This window comes from Onychomys torridus, chromosome 4 (assembly GCF_903995425.1).
Source record: "Onychomys torridus chromosome 4, mOncTor1.1, whole genome shotgun sequence".
Classification (NCBI taxonomy): domain Eukaryota; kingdom Metazoa; phylum Chordata; class Mammalia; order Rodentia; family Cricetidae; genus Onychomys; species Onychomys torridus.
The window spans coordinates 84,286,133-84,309,852 of NC_050446.1; the positions used below are offsets into that span (position 1 = coordinate 84,286,133).

The 23,720-nt window shown below is 38.4% G+C and overlaps 1 protein-coding gene across 1 annotated transcript in view; it reads left to right on the forward strand.

Annotated features, from left to right (window-relative positions):
• Positions 1-21,752, forward strand: part of Bdnf (brain derived neurotrophic factor) — a 28,820-nt gene extending 7,068 nt beyond the window's left edge. Inside the window, 1 exon segment of the mRNA XM_036184983.1 lies at positions 20,491-21,752. Within this exon segment, the coding sequence (XP_036040876.1) occupies positions 20,491-21,258 (768 nt within the window). The 3' untranslated portion in view covers positions 21,259-21,752.
• The last annotated feature ends 1,968 nt before the right edge of the window (positions 21,753-23,720 follow it).

Genomic DNA, 23,720 nt, shown 5'->3' on the forward strand with positions numbered 1-23,720 from the left:
TGATGTGTCTGAAGGCACAGACGATATGCTTATCACATCAAAACATAAAGCCAACAGGCACTGCAGGCATTCTGCTGCTAGATAGAAGTTGGATCATTTACATTTATTTAATGTGAAATACTGTGATTACTTGTATATGTGTGAATTATATGTTTATGTGTGTTCATGTGTGGATGTATGTGCATATATTTCTGTGTAGACACCAGAGGAAAACTTGGGCTGCCATTCCTTAGTGATGTCATTTACCTTGTTATTTGAGACAGGGTTTCTCCTTGACCTGGAGCCCACCAAGTACCTTAGGCTTGCTGGCCACTGGACTCCAGTTATTTCCAGCCTTCGCTGCCCCAATTCTAGAATCACAAATACATGCCACTGCACTTTTTGTGTAGGGTGTGATTTTTGGGGCAAGTGCTTTACAACTGAGCTATTGCCCCAGCCCTTGTGGAATTTTAAAAAAATTCAGCAGAACAAAATAGGGAGCTAAGGGTGTGGACTTGGAGGCTGAGTTATCAACATATGACAGGAAGGGAAAACTTGGGTGTTTTAAGTAATTGCTGATTCAGTGTAAGCCCATGTTATAACAGGAGCTGTTTATGGAGCTACTGCAAGTTTGGGCCAGGCTTATAGAAGTATAATGCACAAATGAAGAAACAAATCATTTGTTTGCTTAATTTTGAAGTCAGAAGGTGATTTTTCTCAAATATCCGGTGATTATATAAAATATGTATGTTATGTTCCTGGGCCATGCCTTTATAGTCACTTAAGTACAGCACATTTGGCATCACCAACTCAAAAATAGTTAACTTCCTAATATGCAAGGAAGCACTTTCACGTAATTGTTTTGTGAATCTCAAAAAGAAGAAAGGAGGAAGAGGTGGGGTACCCATAGGACTAGTAAATGGCAAATGGACTGGCCTTCTATGTAGTACCAAAACTATTGTCTAGTGGTAGAAGTTACTTCTTAATCTGCTCTTTGGAACAAAATTGGAAAGACAAACATGTGTCTATTAGCCTCTAAGTTCATGTTATAAAACCTAGAAAGCATAATACTGTACCATACACCATTTTTTCTTAATAAAACCATACACAGAGCACATATGTGTATGTGCATGCATGCATGCATGCCTCTGTGTGTGTGTGTGTGTGTGTGTGTGTGTGTGTGTGTGTGTGTGTGTAAAATAAGCAACTCTGGTCTAGTTAGAGAATAGGCAAGCAGCATGCTATCTCTGCCCCTCAATCTCAACTACACCCTTCCTAGAGATCCTTTGACACGCCACTCCAAAAACCTCCTCGGTAAGCAAATTGCTCTCAATCAGAAGTCAGTAGGTAGAGGTCCATAGCAGAGTAATGCTGGAATAATGCTTGTTTCTTGTGAAGGCATCAGTCCTCTAACATGTTTCTGTGCCAATTTTTTGTGTTGAGACTTGCTTCTGCCTCCCAGTTCAGAGTATTCTGAAAACAGTAACTAGAATGGTAGATTTCCTTTTTTAAAAAAATGTGCAAAGCTTCTCATTTTAGAACTTTGGAAATCATAGTTTATAATGGAAGAAAAGCAGCAACTAAGCATTTATTCATTATTAAAATGTATAATTAGCATTAATATTTGTTTCAAAATGTTCTCCCTGAATTTACTGAATATTTCATTTTCTTTGCCTTTCCTTTTTTCTACTACAGATTAAACCCAGAGTCTTGCACACACTAAGTAAATGTCCCCACTTGGTTACACATCTAGCCTACCTCATTCTTTATGGTCTTCACATTCATTTTCTTATAGTACAATAGTATTGTAAACAAAAACAAAGTAGGGATAGATATAGGATTTGGGGCACGTATTTCATAAAACTGAAGGTCGAGGTAAGTGAACTATTGGAGGTGTAAGTAAATTAGAACATAAAGAGCACAAATTCCCAAAGCAAGTGATTATCATAAATGCCTTGTAAACTTTTAAGAATATAGACGTGAGGTCCTAGAATCTAAGGCTGAGCCTGGGTGTGTGCTTTGTTTAGCAGTTTGCACAGTTGTCTCATCCATACAGAACGTCTGAGATCTCCTGAACTAGAAGCCACATAAACCTAATAGCCTACGATTTATAGGTACTAGTCATTTACTTCATTGCCCAATTACTTGAATTAGAACATGACTAGAAGAGATTTGCAGCTTTCCAAATAACCAGACGTTCAGAGACTCTGAATGGTAGGTCTATTAAATGTTGTTCGGACTTGGAAGGGATTTCTTATCAGAGACTTCCAAAGAAGAGCAAAAGACCAAAGTCCATATTCCTGAACCTGAGGATGAAGTTCGTCTAATGTCTACCAAGTCTGTGATCCCAGCTAGTCACTTACTCTGTGCTTCAAACTCTTGACAGGGTAGTGGGGGATTAAATGTGTTAATATGTGTAAAGTTTAGACTGGCACTTGCCATTACCATTGAGCTATATTCTTATCACTTCCCAATTCCAGAAGAAGATGTTTTAATACCTTATCATCAAAACAGCAAATGCCTCCCTAGCACACTTCACACCTAAATGAGCTTTAACAAGAAAAGACAAGACCAGAAATCTTCTACAATTCTCTGAGTCTATTGTTTACACAATTATACTAATTCTTCAAGACCCAGCAGGAATTCTGTTTCCACTAAAAAGACTCCTGTCCATGATAAGCCTGCTCTATCTGAGTTGTTTTCTGCATCTCTGAGCATAGTGATTAATTGTATAACCATTAAATCATTGTTGTGTATCGTGTCTCTGTCAGATTAGATGTTAGGAGCTTTGGAAACGATGCTCTAATCTGAAAATATGATTTAGAGCATCTAAGGGCAGTCCGTTTTCTTCATATCACAGAAAGATTTCTGAAATAGAACTTGCATGAGGTTGCCCATGCCTGGTACCTTTCCTGAGTCTAATGATTAAATTCGATCCCAACATACTTCTTACTTGCTCTTTGATCTTAAGAAAGTTGTGTAAGTTCTGAGGTCTACAAGTATGTTTAGGGAAATCATTTCCCCATCCCTATGTTGCTCAAAAGGGCACTGTCTAAGGACATATCGCCATCAGCATCATTTTGATTTATATGACTGGTGGGTCCCACTGTATCTGTCTTCCAGGTTGTGTGGTGTGTGCAACTCCCTCATTTCATTAGTGGGAGATCCCCAAGTATGTTGTACAAGTTAGCCAGCTTAAATACAGCTGGAAGCAGAATTAGACCCTGCTGGAACCAGAAACCGGGAACATCACATAGAGGCCCCGACTAATCAAAATAAAAGGGAGGGCTCTACTTACTTTTACTGGGTTCCAAGTAGCTGGTTTCCTGTCCCAGCATCTGGATGTTGGTGGAGAGCGAGAGCACTGCCAGTGAACCCCAGGTTACAGCACCAACATGTGGTTACTTCCAGCCTCTTGGAATATTTCACTCCAGGAAGGTGAGGAAAGCAATGCTTCGATTTCCTTGATTAGTTTAACATTGTGGGGCAGTTTTGACCATCCATTTCATGGTAAATCTGCTCTCCAGATGACTGTACATATGGAGATGAGAAGGGTTTTTTGGAGGAGAGGTGCCTTTTTAAAGAATGGTTTTTCATTCAGTCTCTAATTTTGGGTAAATGGTCCTCTGGGGAACATTTTCAGAAATGTTTGAAGTTTCCATCTGACTTTGGAAGTAAGTTGGAAGCCACCTGTGTGAAGCAGGCACTTACTTGCTCCAATAACTATACTGTTCACAGAATAAGGGCCATCCTACTAGGTCTTACACTCAACATAGGTCTCATGTTTATATTCAAATCTGTGTCCTTAGAGTTTTTTTAATAGCTGCTTGCCTAGTTCCCCTGCTAGACATTTCAGAATGCAAAACACTGAGGATAACCACACATGGAGTCCTTTAACCACACACCTTACTCTTCAAGTTGCTCTCTGTCAGCTTGTTCTTGTGTTCTATTTGTATTCTTATTCTTTCTTTGGGAAGCTCACTTTCTTCTTCACTATTTCAGTGTCTTAGATGCTTTGGGAAGTAGGTTATATCCCCTCCTTTGTTTGCCCATGGTTGCCTCTCAGTCTTGTGCTGTGTGTCACAACAGTTATCACAAATCCCTTGCCCATATACCAGTTCCTTTTCAAAGGTGCACTGAACCCAGAAGGGTTAGTATTCTGACTCTCGGTGTGTCACAGAGGTGAGGCACGGGTCCTTAAGTTTGTCCACCTATGTGTTTGTTCAATTCGCTGGTAAGAAAAAAAAATGGCCAAATGGCTACTTAATGGGGCTAGCATGATATGAAGTGCAAGGAAAAGGATCCAAACTCATGTCTTTAGTTCCCAGGTTCCAGCCCTGCTCTTTTACTCATTTCTTCCAGGGAAATGTACCGAAAGACGAAACAGAAAACTCAAACTTCTGGGTACCATACCACATCAGTGGGGATGTGGGTCTTAAAAAATGAAACCCCTGGGTTAAAAATTTAAAAAACTTCCTTATTTAATGAGTTAATTGATTATTTAGTTAATTTTTTGAGGCAGAGCCCCATTTAGCTTAGACTGGACTTGAACTCACTGTGTAGTTACAACATCTTGTTGTAACTGATAACCATATATGTTATATGTATGCATACACGAGAATGTGTATATATATATTTATATATATATTCATATTTGTACCTGTGCACCTGTCTCTACATTTTTCTTGGGAGTGGCATGGCTGTATTGTAGTAAAGTTCATTTACAGTTTTGATCGTGATTCCCTAAACTTTTCTAACCCAGGATGCAACAGCTTATACTACCACTAACAGTGTATGAGAACACCCATCTCTCCACAGAGTCACCTATGGTGTGTTGGGGTCAGATGAGAAATAGAAATTTCCAAGTGAATACTCAGTCTTTTATTTTGCCCCTGATTTTCAGTGAGACTATGATACAGTGGGCATAATGTCTCACTGTGGACATGGGCTTATGACAACTCCGGTGCCACACACAGAACGGGCCCATGTTGCCACTTGTAGCATTCCCTGTAATGGAAAGTTAGGCATACATTCATTATTCACCTAACTAGCAAGATTGGCTCTGAAGAGCTCAAGTGATTATTGGAACAAAAAAGGAAATTTTTCCACCATGGTGCTTTATATCCCAGGCTTCCAATACTCTTTTTTCTGTTAACAACATCATTTCCAGGACTGACTTCAAGATAGACACCTCAAGGCACAGAGAAATCTTGCTAAGAATATTCATATCCAAGGAATGCTCTTTTGAGGAATGATTCTGTGTTTCCCCCAAAGTTTGTAATTAACTAATTAGCACCTTATATGATAAATCAAAATTCCAGAGCACATATACACTGAACTGTGGTTCACTATCAGTACACTTTGTCCTCGCTGTTGCCAGGCAGCCTCCTGCATTATGCAAATAGGGGATCATATGAAAGCAGGATGATTTATGACCTAGATAACATCTCCACCTTGTGAATGGTGTGGATTCCAGGTCATCCTCCCATAACTCTTACCATTCTTGTTAGACTGATTCTTAGTCTCATTTTTCTCTGACGATGCCTTCTTTAGAAAAAAGAAATTCTGTCATTCCCATTGCCTAGGAGAATGTGGCATTCTTGTATTTATTTTCATATTTGTTTGCTTGCTCATGAAAAGGGGTCTCACTCCATCCCTGGCTGGCCTGAACTCACTATGTAGCCCAGACTGACTTTGAACTTGGAGTAATCCTTCTGCCTCTGCCTCCTCACTGCTTGGGTTGTAGGTGAGCCAACATGCCTGGCCAAACAAGGTTTTCTAAAGTAGAGTTTTGACAGGGCCATGTTAAAATCACTTTCTTCCCCTCTACAGAACAGTTGAACTTGGAGAGTTGCACTGATGAGTGTATTTGTTCTACACAAGAGATCATTCATGGGTGTGTAAGTAGACTTCCAAAAGCTAGCTGAAGCACAGGGACAAAGACACACTTGGTTTTGTTAATGATACTTGCAAAGGCTTTCACCACAGGCATTTCCAGTTCTGTTCTCAGGCTCCTTGAAGCTGCTTCTCTCAAAGTGTCCTCTCTCCCAAGGGCTGATGATGGTCAGAAGCAAGGTGTTCTATTTGTCATCTAACTCAACACATGAATTAAGAATGCTAGTTCTCCCACATCCCAGTCCTAAGAGTGCTGCATGCTCGAGGCTGGACCATTTCTCCTGCCGTCTTTGTGGTTTTCACTCCTTGAGAATACATTGGAGACTGTCCTGCCATAATGTTCCTTCTGCAAATATCTTAGCCCCTAAGCTACAGTCTTAAAAAGCAGGACAAAGGTCACAAATAAGGTGCCATATAGCATTAGACATTCAGACATGGGAAGTATTAAGGTAGGGTGTTACAAAGATGTTATGTCATAATTATATTGTTAAAAGGCGCTTAGCATTTGAGTCTTGATTGAAATCATTCTTACTCCAGCAGAGTTGGCAGATAAGCATCTGGTAGCAGTGTTAGTGGTCTATAAAGTACATAGTTATGTTCCAATGTCCAAAGAATTAACTAGGGAAAAATGTCTGACACCTCTAATGAATTACCTTCGTGCATTACTTTGACACTCTGGAGTTATGCATGTGTTAAATGTTTGGTACCTTAAGGGAACAACCCCATGTTAGGGACAGGCAGTAACAAAAAAACTTTAGGGTTATATTCGAGTCCCATGGAATTAGACTTTAAACAAACTCTACATGAGAAACTCTCATATAGGATTCTGCTGAAGTAAATAAAGAACCTGGAATATACAGACTACAGAATGTCCTCACCATGTAGGCTTTCAAAATTGAAGACACTATATCTACAACTGATCTGTACAGAAAAGCCAAAAAAAAAAAAAAAGTTGTGAATTGATCTGATTATATGGCTAATAGTTAATGAGAGTTAACTGTTCACTGGTCACTTTTAATACAAAAGCAGCTTAGTAATACTTAGTATTTATACAGCTTCCCAGAGCATCTTCTAAAGTCCATCCTCCACCTACATGACTGCTGCAAACAATGGCTTTTATTTAGAGGGTATAGGTAGAAATATAGTCCCCATCCCATTATTTAGATGAAATATATTGTTATGAGTTTTCATGCCATCTCTACAAATTTATATTTAGTGAAAAGAGGGAAGGCTGGAGCTCTCACTGCCCTGCTACTCATGGCACTACAGGTTTGAATATTCCCTTAGCAGTGCTTAAGTGGTGGTAGTACTTTTTGACCGGCTACCCAGACCACTTTTCATCTGAGATGTTACTATTTTCATTATATTTTTAAGTAGTTCAGAACACAGTCAGTATCCTGAATACGGTCCATGTGGATCATTATGCACAGTGGACAGAAACTTCCTTAGAAGAATTGAGAGCTGGAGTAAGACAGTGGGCAGGGAAATATATTTTATTTTTCCTCCAACATTAAGCTGCAAATAATGAGCACTTTCCTGTGCATTGCAGTAAGCAATTAAAAGAAATTATAGAGTTGGATGCAAGCATAACCCGAAGGACAACTGGATGTGTGGAATCACCAGTTTTCTCCATGTGCCCAGGCTAATCCTCGTTAAGACTCAGAACACTGAGTTTCTACCGAATGGGTTGCATGTCCATACATGTTTTGGCATCTACCCACACACTTTTGCATGGTATGACTGTGCATCCCAGGAGAAAGGCTGTGGTGTGTGCCTCTGTGTAGTAGAACGAACTTATTGCTGAAAATGGTGTCATAAAGGTGAGCAGCAAAGAACTAGTAACCTTCTCTTGCTAATTTTATCTTTCCCTCAGGATATAGTGATAGTAATTTGGAAAGGAATGTTGTTCTTCTGTTGCCAGGGGCAACTTATCTTCCCAGTTTCTTCCTCCACATATTCTTTACCTCACTTTTTAAGTTTGCCGTTCTGTTTTCAGAAGATAGGGTCAAATTGAGAGTGGTCCTTTGTTTAGACAAAACTTAGCCATCTTCCTGGAGTGATGATATTAAATCTACAAGCTTGTTCCTAAGATGGGTTTACAGGTTGCTATTGTATACATATTCTTTCTGTAGTGAAAATTGTGCTGATAGCCACAGGAATATGTTGGCTATGGAAAATTTCAGGAGTATCATCTGTAGAAAAGCTGGCTTTTCCATGTCTTTACCATGCTCCAGGCTCCATTAGGTGTATGTGGCTGTATGGTTGTGGGGCAGTGGGGCTGTGGTCTCTGCTGAGATGTCGGCTTTCAGCAGTAAAATCCTGATAGCATATAATGGCAGGAACACAGGGGTGTTCAACAGTACTCTATAGATAGAATTTGATTAAAGTAGCTAATTGTATAAAAGAGATTGAAATAAGACAGACTGTTTTCACTCTCTCTTTCTCTGTCTCTGGTTTTGAATTGTGATGGTCCTGGAATGTTTTCAATCAACACATAATGGCAAACAACACTGCTTAAAGGGATTCCCTTTATTCTCAGAGCTAAGAGTTACCACATGCTCTCCCCTTAGGGACAAAGAATGCAACTGTGTCCATCTTGCATTCTGCTTTTGGTGCCATGCACACTTACTCTTGGAGGCAGGAAGACAGTGCCATGCTTTGCTTTCACATTATTCTCTGCCTGTAGGTGTGCCTGCGTATGACCTGGAGAAGGCAGTCCTTTAGCATGTTGACATTTGTGGCTTTCAACCCCCTATTCAAGATAGAACTCAACAATATCTAAGACATCCCCTGAGAAAGTAAGACCCCATATCACATCAGCCCCACAAGTTTGTACATGGTTTGCCACACTGGCAGGATTCCCAGTGCGTGGCATTTATATGTGGACTGGTGAAACTGATGAGTTCTTGGTGTTTGGAATCTAGCAGTCCTCACAATGTTTTGTCAAGAGTTCAACAGTAGACCAGACTCCAGTTCTACTTTAAAAAATTGCTTCGACAACTCCCTCATATTTTTGTTCAATTCCAAAAATTTTAAGCATTTCTTTCATTTTTTTTTTAACTTTTCAAAATCCATTTAAGGTACTTGTCTTGAAGCAACTGATTTCAAATATTAGATGCTTACTGAGAAATTGTGCTACCTACTGGCCATTTGTTGTAGTGATAGACTGAAGTTGGAGGACTGATTCTGGTCCTTGATACTATGTATATTATGGTTTTTTGCCAGCACTGTTCAATTTAGTGAGGCTTAATTGTATTTTGAATTTCATGGTACGTGAAATGTCCACATGGTAGGAAAGAGCTGGAGATCTGTTGGTTTCAGGACCAACTCTAAAAATAAGAAATCTGCCTGAGGGGGTGAGTTCTCTCTGCCTCTGCCTCTGCCTCTCCTTTACCACTTCAGAACACAAAGGACCAGAGACATCTGGCTGAAAGCAACTTGACATCTGGCTGAATGCTTGGCAGTCTACTCTCAGATCTAGTTAGTCATGTCATCTCTAGCATGGTTCTCATTGAGTGGGTGATATCAGACTGTGTGAAGTGATTAGGAGAGTTAACTATGTTTGCATCTGCCTCATAGCACTTGGGAAAATTAGTAATTGAACAGCAGTCCAGATTTATATCAGTGGTACCCTATAAATGCTTATTTAAGCATTCTCATTTTAGGTACTCCATATATCTCATGCCACACCTCTAGCATAGACAGAGTAGAAAAGCCAGTTGGCAAAAAAAGAGAGCCAAGGTTTTACTTTGTACCATTACAAAAGCAACAATACTTTCCCATGTAATGAGTGTGGTGCCAAAGAGGAAATATGGCCAATAGCCTCATGGCCTACTAAGAAAGTTCCATAGTGCTCAATTTGATGTTGCCCATTTCCTTCCTTATCTTCCTCAGCTACTTTTCTTGGTATTATTTGGTCTATTGTATCTCAGCTTTGATGAGTTTTTGAATCTACTTCAAATATCTGAATCTAGTTGTGGAGTACATTGAATTTTGTCCCATACCTGCATTTCCTAAAACTCTAATATCATGTCCCACAAATCTCTTATTTTGTTGCAGTATTTTTCTTAACAAGTTTGTATTAATTATATGTTATTGTTTGAATGTACAATGTGTGTGCATGCCTTCCCAAATATGTGTGTGAATGAGCATACATGGACAGATGTGGAGGTCATATTCTTCAAATGTTGGTCCTCTATCTTATTTTTGATGAGGTCTTATCATAGCTGCATATACCAAGCTAGCAAGTTCAAACACTTCTGTGGGTTTTCCTGTTTCTGCCTTCCATCTCCCCATAGGAGATGCTGAAATTACCAATGCTCACACAGTGCATCTGGCTTTTACATGGGTTTTGAAAATTCAAACTCAGATCCTCCAGTTTATTCAACAGTTGTTTTATTCACTGATGTATCTTCTCAGCCCATTACTGACAATTTTGAATTGCATTAATAAGCAATGTTCATTGAAAATGTTACCTGATATTTGAGACTTTAGGCTACAAAAAGTTAATTTTAGCCTTGACATTTTTCTGTAAATTCAAGTACATATTTAAATACAATTTAGTTGTAGTTCACTTGCACCAGTGTGATGCTGAAGTTGTTTTCACGCCCCTCTTCGACATTTCAAAGGTATTATCCCCTTCCATAAAAATCCCATCTATGGGGCTGTAGAGATGGCTCAGCAGTTAAAAGCACTAAATATTTTTCCAGAGAGCCAGGTTTCAATTCTCAGCCCCCAAATGGTGCCTCACAACCTTGAAACTTCCCAGTTCCAAGGGAATTGGTTTTCCTGTTCTGACCTCTGTGGGTACGAGGCATATATGCAGGCAGAACACCCATACATACAACAAAATAATTTAAAAAATAATATCCACGATTCCATAGTAATTGATGAAGTCTGTCATTAAATATGATATTCATATGGTAAGGTTATATGTTGTGCATTACAGAGTGAGTTGATAAAACTTAATGATACTAATTGAAATATTAATAGTATTTATCTGCCACATATGAAAATTTGGTAAATAATATACTGATAAATCTTACTTTGGTGAATGGTAACAAATCTCACCTGGAATTCTGAAAAAAAATAGAATCCTATTTTTAAAAGATTTTACTTTTTGACTGTCAGCTGCCAGTTGGGCCTTATAACTAAAAATAGCTGTTCTAAGGATATTTAGAAATGCATATTTGATAAGCAAGTGAATTAGGAATGCTTGTTTATTAGAGTCATGTGCTGTTTAAGCAAAAGAGAAGGGCAAATATGAACAGGATTGGTATCTCTGAGGGGGCTCTGGCATTCAGAAACATCCATTGGTTGTGAGGAACATTATACTGCCTGAGGCAGTGTTAATGGCAGCACTTAGGACCTCTGGAAGGGTGGCAGCTATGCCCTAGGTTAGGATGTAAGGGGAGAAAGTTCTCTGCCCAGATCTAGTCTTTGTATAAGATAATTTTTTATTCCTTCTTTCCAAATTCAAGTCATCATTTCAGCTGATGTCTGGTACTTCAACGAGACCTACTCCCAAATACTGTGTCAATCGCACCAACATAAAGAGATTTGGATCATTCACTATCCAGAGAATCTAGTTGATAGAGTGTATTATACAACTTTTTTTGGGTAATAATTCCAGGGAGAATGCTCAGTCTCTGTCCTTAGTAGATGGTCTAGTTTTTCTCCAAAAGAAAGGTAAGTCTTCAGACAATAGAAAACCATTGTTTATGTTAGGGGAGGGGAGTAGATGATGGTAATAGGAGACTGGCATTCTATCAAAGATGCATGTAAATTATCTGTCAAATCAATGATTCAGTACAATATACATTTTCTAATGGTATTTACCTGTATTTTTTACTACAGGAATATACTAAAACTCATCAAATTCTTCAGTTCTTATATTATCATTAAATAAAGTTTGTGTTGTTCAATGCCATGGAAAAGCCATGGGGTTAAAGTACTCTGATATGAAAGACTATATTTTATAGAAAGTTGTATTAGGGTTTTCAGCAAGACTGAACCAATGTAGCTATAGACAGATGTCTGAACACAGGCAACGTACAGAAGTTGGCACATATGATTGTGATGATATAAGGCCCATGAGGGATGGTTTGCAAGCTGCAGACCCTGTTGCTCTGTAATATGTCTTGGTCCAAATCTGAAGGTCTGAGAGTCTGAGGATCCAAGTACAAGTCCAGAGAGCTGCTAGTTCTGATGTCTAATGTTAGAACTTGTGTCTATGTGACAATGAACCTTGGAAAAGAAGAGTGTGAAACACTTTTATATATATATATATATATATATATATATATATATATATATATATATATATATATATATATATATATGATCAAATCACTTTCTCCTCTTGTGTTGTGCTGTCTGGGCACCAGTCAATGATATGGATTGTGTCCACCCTCAATTGAGAACAGACTTTTCCATTCAGTCCTCCAATTTATCTGACAATCTCCTTTGGAAATACAGCCACATCTCAAAACAACATTCCTTCATACAGTCAAATTAACACATAAATTTAACCTTCACTTGTGGATATCTGAATATCTTAAGACACAAATGGTTTAAAAATAATATTATAGAGGTATTTCTAAAAGATTTGAAACATTTGCATTAACTGATATTATTTTCAAAATTGTTCATCAGCTTCAATCAAATGGACAGCCAGCTAAATAGGTAACTATCTGTAGGGTTGTTGTTGTTGTTTTTTTTTTTTAACACTTTTACACTATATTTTTTCCATTTTAATTATGAATTTCAACTTTGATTATTTTCTTTGAGGAATGTGTTGGTGTCTTTGGTGTTGTCTTATTTTGTGTTTGTTGATTCTTGGTTTAGCAATACTTGAGAAAATAACACAGGAATGATATAGATACATGAAACAAACTCATACCTTTAGTGTAAGGCCACACTTCTTTTGGAATCTAGGTTCTGACCTCGTTCTGCCGAGGGAACCACACTGAGTGGATGAGTTGATTAAAAACTCTGCTCCTCTTACCTCCAGCACAAAATGGGGATAATTATAGTTACCTGCACCTCTAGGGTCCTATGAGTCTTAATTACTTAATATTTGCAAAGCACTCAGAGAGCTTTGAATTAAAAGTGCTGAGCCATAGAACCAAAGTTCAGAATAATTATAATTGGAATGGAAGTCTGTAGTTTTTCCTTATCTCCATCTCTTTATGTCCTGTTCTTTTGCCAACCCAGACATTACTGATGGTTGCTACTTAACTCTGTCTACTTCTGTAACCACTTTCCTTTTTAAAACATGTTTCAGTAAATAGATTGATCCAGATCCATAATTATACATGTAAACAACTACTTAGTATTTATTTCTAAAGCTCACTATTCAAAAATAATGCGATTCTTGAACTCATTTATTTCTTCTAATCTACCACTTTTTTAAGTCTTGTGTGGGCAGTGTTAAACAGCCCCTCTGCTCAGAATAAAGTGCCCATAAAATAGCATCCAATCTGTTTATCATCATCCCTAGGACGTTATGAAGTTGGTCAGTTGTTTGGCCTTGATTCTTACTATTTCCATTCCAGAGCTCTTCTCTTTATATTCTAATTCCATTCTTTCTCGCCCCTAACCCATTCATCAAGCAATCATCATCTCCTAGTGTCTTATTTGGAGATCTCTGAATCCTTTGAAATCTTTACAAAGTATTTCTTCATTTCTTACTTAGAAATTCTCTCATTCTAGAATTTCATCTACTCCTTCCCTGGATCATTTGTCTTTTTTAAAAAAAATTACACATTGGTCTTATTGCCTTGCTAGACTATGGAACTAGAAGATAGATCCCTTGTCTTATAATTGAGCAAACAGAAGTAAGATTGACATATGGATGTGGAAAAGTCAGTTGTGAGTTAAATATCTTAATGCTATTTTGTAGATTTTTATTAATATGGTTTTAATAGGTTTGTATCCTGTATGACAGAATTAAATATTAACCAATCTTTTTTAAACATTATCATTATGGTAGTTATGGGACTGTCTAAAATGAGACACCCTATCATAAACTGTATTTTCTTTGGCTATATGCTTGCATACAAAAACCAAAGAGATTAGGAGCAGTTACAGCTTTTATGGTCCTCTCATCCCCAATTTTCTGATTTTCTTGTATGACAAAAACTAAAAACAGTTCTAGTAGTATCTTTATGATGCTGGATGTAGAAAGTTGGCCTCTGTGATACATATAACTATAGAATTTGGTGCCCAAGTTTTATAAGCTCCCTCTTTGTCATAGCCTTTCTCTTCCCTGTGATTAGTATTCTAAAATTGGCATTGTATTCTGGTAGTAAGAGCTTGGGTGAGGAGACAGTGATCTATTAGCTTTATGACATTTGACAGAGTACTTCTATGAAGTGTAATTGCTGTCCCTGTGTGATCATGGTATTAACTGTCCTCTCTCTGTGATAATCAAGTTTGATGAAGACTATGAATGTTCTGTAATCTTTTATACAACACAGTTATTATAGTACTGCAGTAGAGGAGCAAGCCATCATGCATATTCTTCTGGTCAGATGTTTATGTCTTGTGAGTCATGCTTCTAAATAAACTTTCCTATCACCTTGTTGATTTTTTTAAAAATGTGGCATACACTACATTAACTTTACTGAGATGAGGCTAAGAAAGTCTTCCTAGAATTTTATAGGTATGGTAAAGTTGATTGTTCTTAAGCCTTTGAAAAAAGCATCAATGAATTCATTAAATATAACCAGACATAGACTAATCATCTACTTAGCAGCACTGTACAGCCCCTTTATCTTTGGATGATGAGATTTATCTCGAGTTGTATTGGATTTTGTTGCCATCAGAGAAAAGGTTGAAAGGAGGAAAGATTTTCTAGAGGTTTCAACCAATGGCGGGCATCGAAGGGGTGGACATGGTGGAGGGAATGGCTAGCAAGGAGGGGATGGGAATAGTGGAGGGAAGCTTTTTACCTATGACAACCAGAGAACAAGGAGAAAGGAGCCAGGGACAAAGTATGCTTCTCCAGTGTCCCCACTGACTGCTTTCTGTACTAAGATCCTACTTCCTAAAGTTCACATCACTTCCCAAAATAGCACCATCTGAGGACTGAGTCTTAAACGTAAGAGTCTATGGGGATCATTTCATATTCAAAGCACAACAGGAACCCTTATTAGTCTTTTATGACTTACTAATATAGTGTATAAAATTACTCACTGAAGAATTTATAAGAATATGAAAAAGAAAGCCAGAAGATAAAAATTCCAAATTTTGCTATCATTGTTATTGCTATTAGCACCGACTACTACCCAAACCTCCTACTCACTGATCCCTGGAAACAGCTATATGTAGCACAGTGTGTTTTTTGCTTTTTAATCACTCAATGTTTAGATCCATTAAAATTCAAGAATTTTTTCATGAATGATAAATTTTTTCAGCTGTTGATATTGGTAAATATCAACCTAAGAGTTTAAAATTTGTGATTATATACATATATTATATACTAAAGTTTATCAATAATTTAACTAAAGCTTTCAGTGCATTCAAATTGTAAGTTTTCTTGTGAAAAATGACATCAGAACCCTTCTTTCTCTTGGCTTAATAAATGAGTGTTTATAGATTATTACTTTTAATTTTTCTATGTGAGCATTATGATAGATATAACATGATCCCTTTCCTTGGAGAACTTATTTTATTACAAAAGACAGGCCATAACTAGTAAGTACTGTCAATGACAGATATTGGGGACATGAAGTACCAAATACAATAATAATATAGAATTAAAGAGAAGAAAGAAGACAGTGTTTGCTGGAGTAATTAGAGAAGGTGCCAGGCTTTTAATGGCAAATTTTAATGCTTAAACCAGGTCATAAAGGATGACCAAGATTAGTTTCCTAGAGGTATAGAGGAGAGAGGTCTGTTTGCAGAGAAAAATCAAATCATTTCCAGTGATGACCAAGGACCTCAAGTCCTGGCCTGATTAGAACAGAAGCGGAGCCATTGCAAGTTTTTGTCTAAGAGAATAACACAGGAGTGTTTTATCAGGAGGTTTATAGGGCAGAAAGGGCATCCTACACAGTGAGAGGACATTAGAGTTTTAAAAAATTAGATAATAAAGACTGGGCTAGTATAGTGGCAGTGTACTTGGAGAAAGAGGTGATGGTGGGATAAGTTTGAATGGAATCATCGGCAAAATGCCTTTACTGACTAGATTTGAAGGCTATATAGGAAATGTCATTAAACTTTATATAAAACTTTATTCTGAACATTTCAGTCAACTCCAAAATTACTGAAAATATCAGGAAACCAAAACAAAGTAGACCTGGGCATGGTGGCGAATGTCTACATTCTCAACACTTCAGAAGCTGGGGCAAGAGGATTGAGATTGGATCCAAGGTCATCCTGGGGTACATAGGAAGAAACATACAATAAACAGGCAAAGAAGGTCATGCTGTTGTGCTCACAAAAAGTACTGAGTTACTTTTCGAGGCATTTTCTAAGTTTTTTCAGCAAATAGGCTGAAAGAATTGCTGAAGTACCATTCAGAGGTGTCAGAGGAGTAGGGCTGAATATGTTAGCATCTAGTTAGTTACTGAATCTATTTAGATGCTCAGTTTGGAGCAAGATCTATGTGTAAACTTAGAGTGAAATCCAAGCCATATTCAGATGTCAATTGTTTGCTTGGAATTTGCTTATGTAATTGATGAGAGAACAATGCAGAAAGCATTAATTACTTTTCTTAAAGATAAATAAAACCCATGAAAGGCTGAGGGAAAACATAACATTAAAAGACTAATTAGTGGCTAGGTGGTATTAGCACATACCTTTAATCCCAGCACATGAAAGGCAGAGACAGATAGATGGATCTCTGTGAGTTTGAGGCCAGCCTGGTCTACAGAGCTAGTTCCAGGACAGCCAAGGCTACACAGAGAAACCCTGTCTCAACCTGCCCCCCCCCCAAAGACTCATTTGTGTAATAGTAATAAACAAATGTCTAACTCTGTAAATAAGATGCCTCAGTACCTCCAGCCATTTAAAATTATACAGCTATTTAGTAACTGCTTATTAAATATGCATCTCATTACTTCTAAAATTCACCTTTTCTTTTTTTTTAAAATTTCAACATTTTAAGTTGAATTGTATCTGCCTGTGGATATCATCTTATTATTCTTGACTAGCCAATCATTACATACCTCCATTGCCTTCATCCATTTCCTTTTTTTTTTTCTATTTGTGTATGCACCAACGCTATATAGGATAAGTTATATCCAAGTTAAGTCTAAAAGAACTCTGTTAGTAAAAAATAACCAATGTCAGAAGTGAAAAAGCAAAGTCTGAGAGCACGGTTTTCTTCCTCAATAGAACATAAATTGACAGGCTTTTAAAGTTATTTATTTTTATTTTGTATATATGGGTGTTTTTTCTGTATATATGTATGTGTACCATATGTGTGCAGTGCCCATGGAAGCCAGAAGAGGGCATTGGATCCCCTGGAACTGGAGTTATAGTTATGAACTGCCATGTGGGTACTAGGAATGGAACTGGTGTCTTCTACAAGAGTAGCAAGTGTTTTTAACTGCTGGGCTATCTCTCCAGCCCTAAATTTGTGTGTTTTCAAATGAAATTATTTTTGATTTGATGAAATGTAGTATAAAAATGGCTGATAATGGCAAATCTTCACCAATGAGATACAGATAACTAAAATATTTATTTATTTACTTATTTTTGAGATAAGGTCTCACTGTATGTATATCCCTGGTTGGCCTGGAACTCACTTTGTAGAATAGGCTGGCCTCAAAAATCACAAAGATCCATTTGTCTCTGTCTCCTGAGTGCTGGGATTAAAGGCATGCACCAACATAAAATAGTTTAAATGCGTCCTTCCATTGGCCTAAATTGTAAGTGCCCTTGAGTTCCTTAAATGTGGACTTGGGCTATGAGGAAAAAAGTTTCTCTCAGTGGTATAAGTACAACCTGCCCAGATCAAAAACCTCCATGCAGGATCCATTTCTGCAATAGTACTGGATAAAAACACTACTAAAACTTGAGTTGTTAGCAGTATTATCAGACAGGTGCATTTTCCTCAAACCAGTTTGCCTTTTAACCTTAAATCACCATGTGGTCCAAGCAGCGATAGATAGATAGATAGATAGATAGATAGATAGATAGATAGATAGATAGATGTGGTTACAGATATAATAGATAGATAGATAGATAGATTATATATAAATAAAAATATATAAATTTATAGATTTTATTAATAATGACAACCTAATTATTCATATTGAACTTCTACTAGTCAGTCGTACAAAACATACAAGCAAACAAAGATAAATAGTCCTTACTCTATTCTGAGTAACATAAAATCGGATACTGGCTCACCATACCTAGCCTAAGGGCTGCAAAAATAGTCTTATAGAAAACAGCAACAACAAAATGTTCTGGGACACAGAGGGGCAAGTGGCTCAATATGCCTGGCTAAGGGTGATGTGGTTACCAAGTAGTGGAGCTGCTGTGCAGAACAGGGGAGAAGGCTTTAGGCAGAATGTCCAGTCTCCTCAGGAAGGAAGACATGAACCTCCTTCAGAAGGATGCTGTGCTAGTCTCAAGTCATTGCCTGGATTGTGAGTATGAGATGTTGTCTCACTCACTTTCCTACTTGTCTGACTGCACTTGAGTAGCTGGCTCTATGCAGAGCATCCTCTTGCTGTGGTTGGTGTGTGGAGGCCATACACAAATATGAAGTCTGCAACTGTTGTGTGCATTGCCCTCCCAAGGAAAAGCAGCCTCAAGATAATGTTCATGCCACTGAAGATTTGGGGATAGCCTTAATGTCCCATTTTGGTGAGAATTCCCACAGCATATGCAGCTTAAGCTCTCTCTGCTCCCTGCTCAGGATACCACCTATAATAGCTGCCATCTTCTCACTGCTCAGCTGTCCCTCCAGTCCAAGCAGTTCAGAGTATGTTTACCATTTATGCAAATTGAAGGGGAATATTTAAGGAAATTTGTATTGGGGATGATATAAAGCCTCTTGATTTAGAATACGCTATCTCTTTCAAAAGTGGACAATAGAAACTTTGGTTTTCAGTACTAGAATTTTTGGGCATTTCTGCACTGTACCTTATTGACTGGAGGTAGGTTGTTTTTGTGTTCATCATTGGCAGAAACGTACTTCCCATGGAGTTACCCAGCATAATGATTGGTGTATGTGCATGTCCTTACAAGTCCATGTTCCAGAGCTGATAAGTAGAAATAAAGTTAGCATGTTAAGTTAGAGGGATACTACTCTTTACTACTAAGGGACACAGTGCTTCAGGTAAGTAATTCTGAAGTCTTCCACCACCTGATGTAACCTTGGTTTGGTCTATAGGTATGTTTTAATTTTGCTTGTTATTTGTTTTTAATTGGGTTTGTAGAGCATGCTTACAGATGCAAAGTCAAAATTATGGCAAACAAGATATTTAACTGGGTGGTGTGCTGTTAAGAGATTGTAGGAAACTTCAAATGTACAGAAAGAAGCTCTGGCTGCCTATTCCAAAGTGTAAAACACTACTCAGCTTTGTAAAGGTATGACAATAACATTTTACACACACACACACACACACACACACACACACACACACACACACACACTATACATACCCAGGGGCGTGAGGTGTTCTGATAAAGATAAGTTGAGCTCACTCAGTTAGATCTGTATATTAGCCAAAACAAGCCATTAGGCTAAGAGCCTTCAGAGGGTTGGGAGAGCTGAGTTTGTGTTAAGTGTAGAGTCTGCATGTGAGAGGCACTGATACTGATGTACATGCTGTCAGTGCTTACTCTTCAGCTTTCTCTAAAAAGATACCTTGTTTTCATACCTGTCTCAGGTCCAGCATTAGAACCAACCTATTGAAAATGAATTGTTTGGAAATAAACAAAACTCTTTCAGATGTAGTAGATCTTTGGAGATGGTATCTCTAGTTCCTAATCAAGTTTCATCACGACACCAGGCAAGTCCTATGTGGCCTTTTACTTTCTTATCAGCAAAACATGGTGGTCCAAACATGCCATGACATTGTCTCTGGGAGAAAAAGGCCCCTCCCTTTTCCCTCTCTGGCTGCAGTTTTGTACTGCTCCTGCTCAGACTCCTTCCTCAGAGCTATAGAGATCCACCGGGCCCTCACACCACTACTGTTTCTGTCGCACATTCCTACTGAGGACTGTGTTGCTGACTTGAAAGGAAGGTTACAATTCCACTTGCAGTTGTTGCTTAGTAACATTTGTGATTGTGTTTCTGGTGACAGCATGAGCAGAGATCATTAAAAATTAAACTCCCAAAGCTGCTAAAGTGGGAGGAAGTGGGAGCAGTGAAGCCACCATTGTGTTCACTTGCTTAGAAACCGTTTACTCTCAGGCTTACATGTAAATCTTGGGGAAAACATTGCATGTCTTTGGTTTATATTAAGCCACATACAGCACACTAACTGACATTGATTTGTGTCCTCTGCAGCTGGAGTGGATCACTAAGACATAAAAAACAAAACTCGACCCTGCAGAATGGCCTGGAATTGCAATCAGATGGGCCACGCGGTGTCCCTGGGAAAGCAAGCTCTAACCTGTTCTGTGTCTGTCTCTGCTTCCTTCCCACAGTTCCACCAGGTGAGAAGAGTGATGACCATCCTTTTCCTTACTATGGTTATTTCATACTTCGGTTGCATGAAGGCTGCACCCATGAAAGAAGCAAACGTCCATGGACAAGGCAGCTTGGCCTACCCAGGTGTGCGGACCCATGGGACTCTGGAGAGCGTGAATGGGCCCAGGGCAGGTTCGAGAGGTCTGACAACATCACTGGCTGACACTTTTGAACATGTGATCGAAGAGCTGCTGGATGAAGACCAGAAGGTTCGGCCCAACGAAGAAAACCATAAGGACGCGGACTTGTATACTTCCCGGGTGATGCTCAGCAGTCAAGTGCCTTTGGAGCCTCCTCTGCTCTTTCTGCTGGAGGAATACAAAAATTACCTGGATGCTGCAAACATGTCTATGAGGGTCCGGCGCCACTCTGACCCAGCCCGCCGTGGGGAGCTGAGCGTGTGTGACAGTATTAGTGAGTGGGTCACAGCGGCAGATAAAAAGACTGCAGTGGACATGTCGGGTGGGACGGTCACGGTCCTGGAGAAAGTCCCGGTATCAAAAGGCCAACTGAAGCAATATTTCTACGAAACCAAGTGTAATCCCATGGGTTACACGAAGGAAGGCTGCAGGGGTATAGACAAAAGGCACTGGAACTCGCAATGCCGAACTACCCAGTCGTATGTTCGGGCACTTACTATGGATAGCAAAAAGAGAATTGGCTGGCGATTCATAAGGATAGACACTTCCTGTGTATGTACACTGACCATTAAAAGGGGAAGATAGTGGATTTATGTTGTATAGATTATATTGAGACAAAAATTATCTATTTGTATATATACATAACAGGGTAAATTATTCAGTTAAGAAAAAATAATTTTATGAACTGCATGTATAAATGAAGTTTATACAGTACAGTGGTTCTACAATCTATTTATTGGACATATCCATGACCAGAAAGGAAACAGTCATTTGCGCACAACTTTAAAAGTCTGCATTACATTCCTCGATAATGTTGTGGTTTGTTGCCGTTGCCAAGAATTGAAAACAAAAAGTTTAAAAAAAAATAATAAATTGCATGCTGCTTTAATTGTGAATTGATAATAAACTGTCCCTCTTTCAGAAAACAGACAAAACAAAAAAACAACAAAAAAAATACAAAAATCTGAACCAAAACATTCCGTTTACATTTTAGACACTAAGTATCTTCGTTCTTGTTAGTACTCTGTTTTCCTGCTTTCGACTTCTGATAGCGTTGGAATTAAAACAATGTCAAGGTGCTGTTGTCGTTGCTTTACTGGCTTAGGGGATGGGGGATGGGAGGGGAATATTTCTGTTTGTTTTGTGTTTTATTTTGTTTGTTTGTTTGTTTTGTTTTTTAGTTCTACCAGGAGTAGGGATGGAGAAAATTTCTTCAGTATCCATTCTGGTTGATAAAAACGTTACGTTTGTATGTTGTAAAGATGTTTGCAAAATCCAATCAGATGACTGGAAAGTGAATAAAAATTAAGGCAAATGAATAAAATGCTCACACTCCACTGCCCATGATGTATCTCCCTGGTCCCCAGATCCCTTTTCTGGCATGGGTCAGGGAAAGCTGCTTTTATTGGAAAACCGCATTTGTTCAAAGTACACTCTTCCTACCCCTTGGGTCCCTTCTTTTTGTTTTGTTTATCTTAAGAAAGAAAATTTAGTCGCGCGATTTGAAATATTTTATCACCACTGTGAATAGATAAATGAAGTGTGTCATATCATGGCACTCATGGAAAAGAGTGATTTTGTTTTTGTTTTTTTCCCCCAAAGAGAAAGAGAACAAGAATAAACCCAAAGTATTTTTTTTAGTAGGTGGTAAGCGTTGGGTAAATCATAAAAAGGCCTAACAATGTTTTTGCAGGTAAAGGTTACTAAATACAGCCAGACACTTAGATCAGAGCAAGAATCCACACTGCCATTGAAATTCGACTGAATGGCCCTATGGAAGCTAAGTGGAGCTGACATACCATTTCCTGGCAATGTAGGAGGAATTTCTGAGTGGCCATCCTTAGGTCTAGGTGGAGGTGGGGAATGGTACTTGAGACATTCCTAAAGGAAGGCAAAGAAGCACCCTTCAGAGTAGGCTCTGGAATGATGTGTCGAGTTGCTTAGATCTCCTGCTTTAAGTGCCTACGTTACCTAACAGTGCTCAAGAGGTTCTCAATTTCAGAACCTCATCCCGTTCCTAAATAATTGTGTATAAAGTTGGATTAACCTGGAGCAGGTTTAGATCCAAATGTGGCATTTGTGATGATGAGATTAATGAAATGTGATAGAAAATGTTTGCTATGAGGATACTTATTTGCTTTGAACCTGGACTTCAGGAAGCCTAGGTTTTATTTTTTGAGTCTTTTGAGACTTTTTGGTAGAAGGAAAAGGAAAAGGCACCAAAACTCAGACGGAATGATCAAGGCTGTAAAGGCTAGAAATTCTGTGCAGAGACAAGACTGAAGATGCTTTGCACTATGGAAGAGGCAAGAACACAGGAGAAAATTTTGCTCCTGGGAAGAGCACAGAAACCTCCTGCAATTTTGTCTATTTATGGTGAGGGTCCCTTCTGTACTTTGCCCTTTGGAGTTAGAATTCAAGTTGTGAGCCTGAATGAATGGACCCAGTGAGAGGTAGTATTAAACCCATTTCCCTATTCAGCCTGCTTCCAAGCATGAATGTGTTTGTGGTTACTTACCTGGGTTCCTGAGCATCAGAAAAAGGCAAACAATTCCTTTATCTTAGGAGGGGAAAGGATGAACAAGTGAATGTCCACTGTGACTCAGGGAATGAAGATTCCATCAGCAAACAGTTTCTTTTTGTCCAGTCTTTCCTTTAGAATTAGCCTGTCTTTTGGAGTACCACTGAATACCTGTCTTTGAAAGAAAGACTTTATGTAGCATAGATTGTTTTGTGCCGTTTGACAACATTAATCTTTGTCATTGTTTTTTAACCTATTAAGGAATGCTTGGAATATCTGCTATATGTTAACTTTTCACAGCTTCATTCTGAGAGACATCAGTCAAACAAACAAAAGAATCCCCATCACAGTCTTAACAGTATTCCAAAGCCAGGTCTGTTAAGTGGCTTCATAGGAGACACTCAGCAACTGTGTGGTCAGTGGCTCACTCTCTTACCCACTAAGATACATCATAGTTACATGTTTGGTGGTTTATGTTGACTTGAGATTTATTTTTAAAATCTCTTCTTCGTTTCTGTTCGTTCTG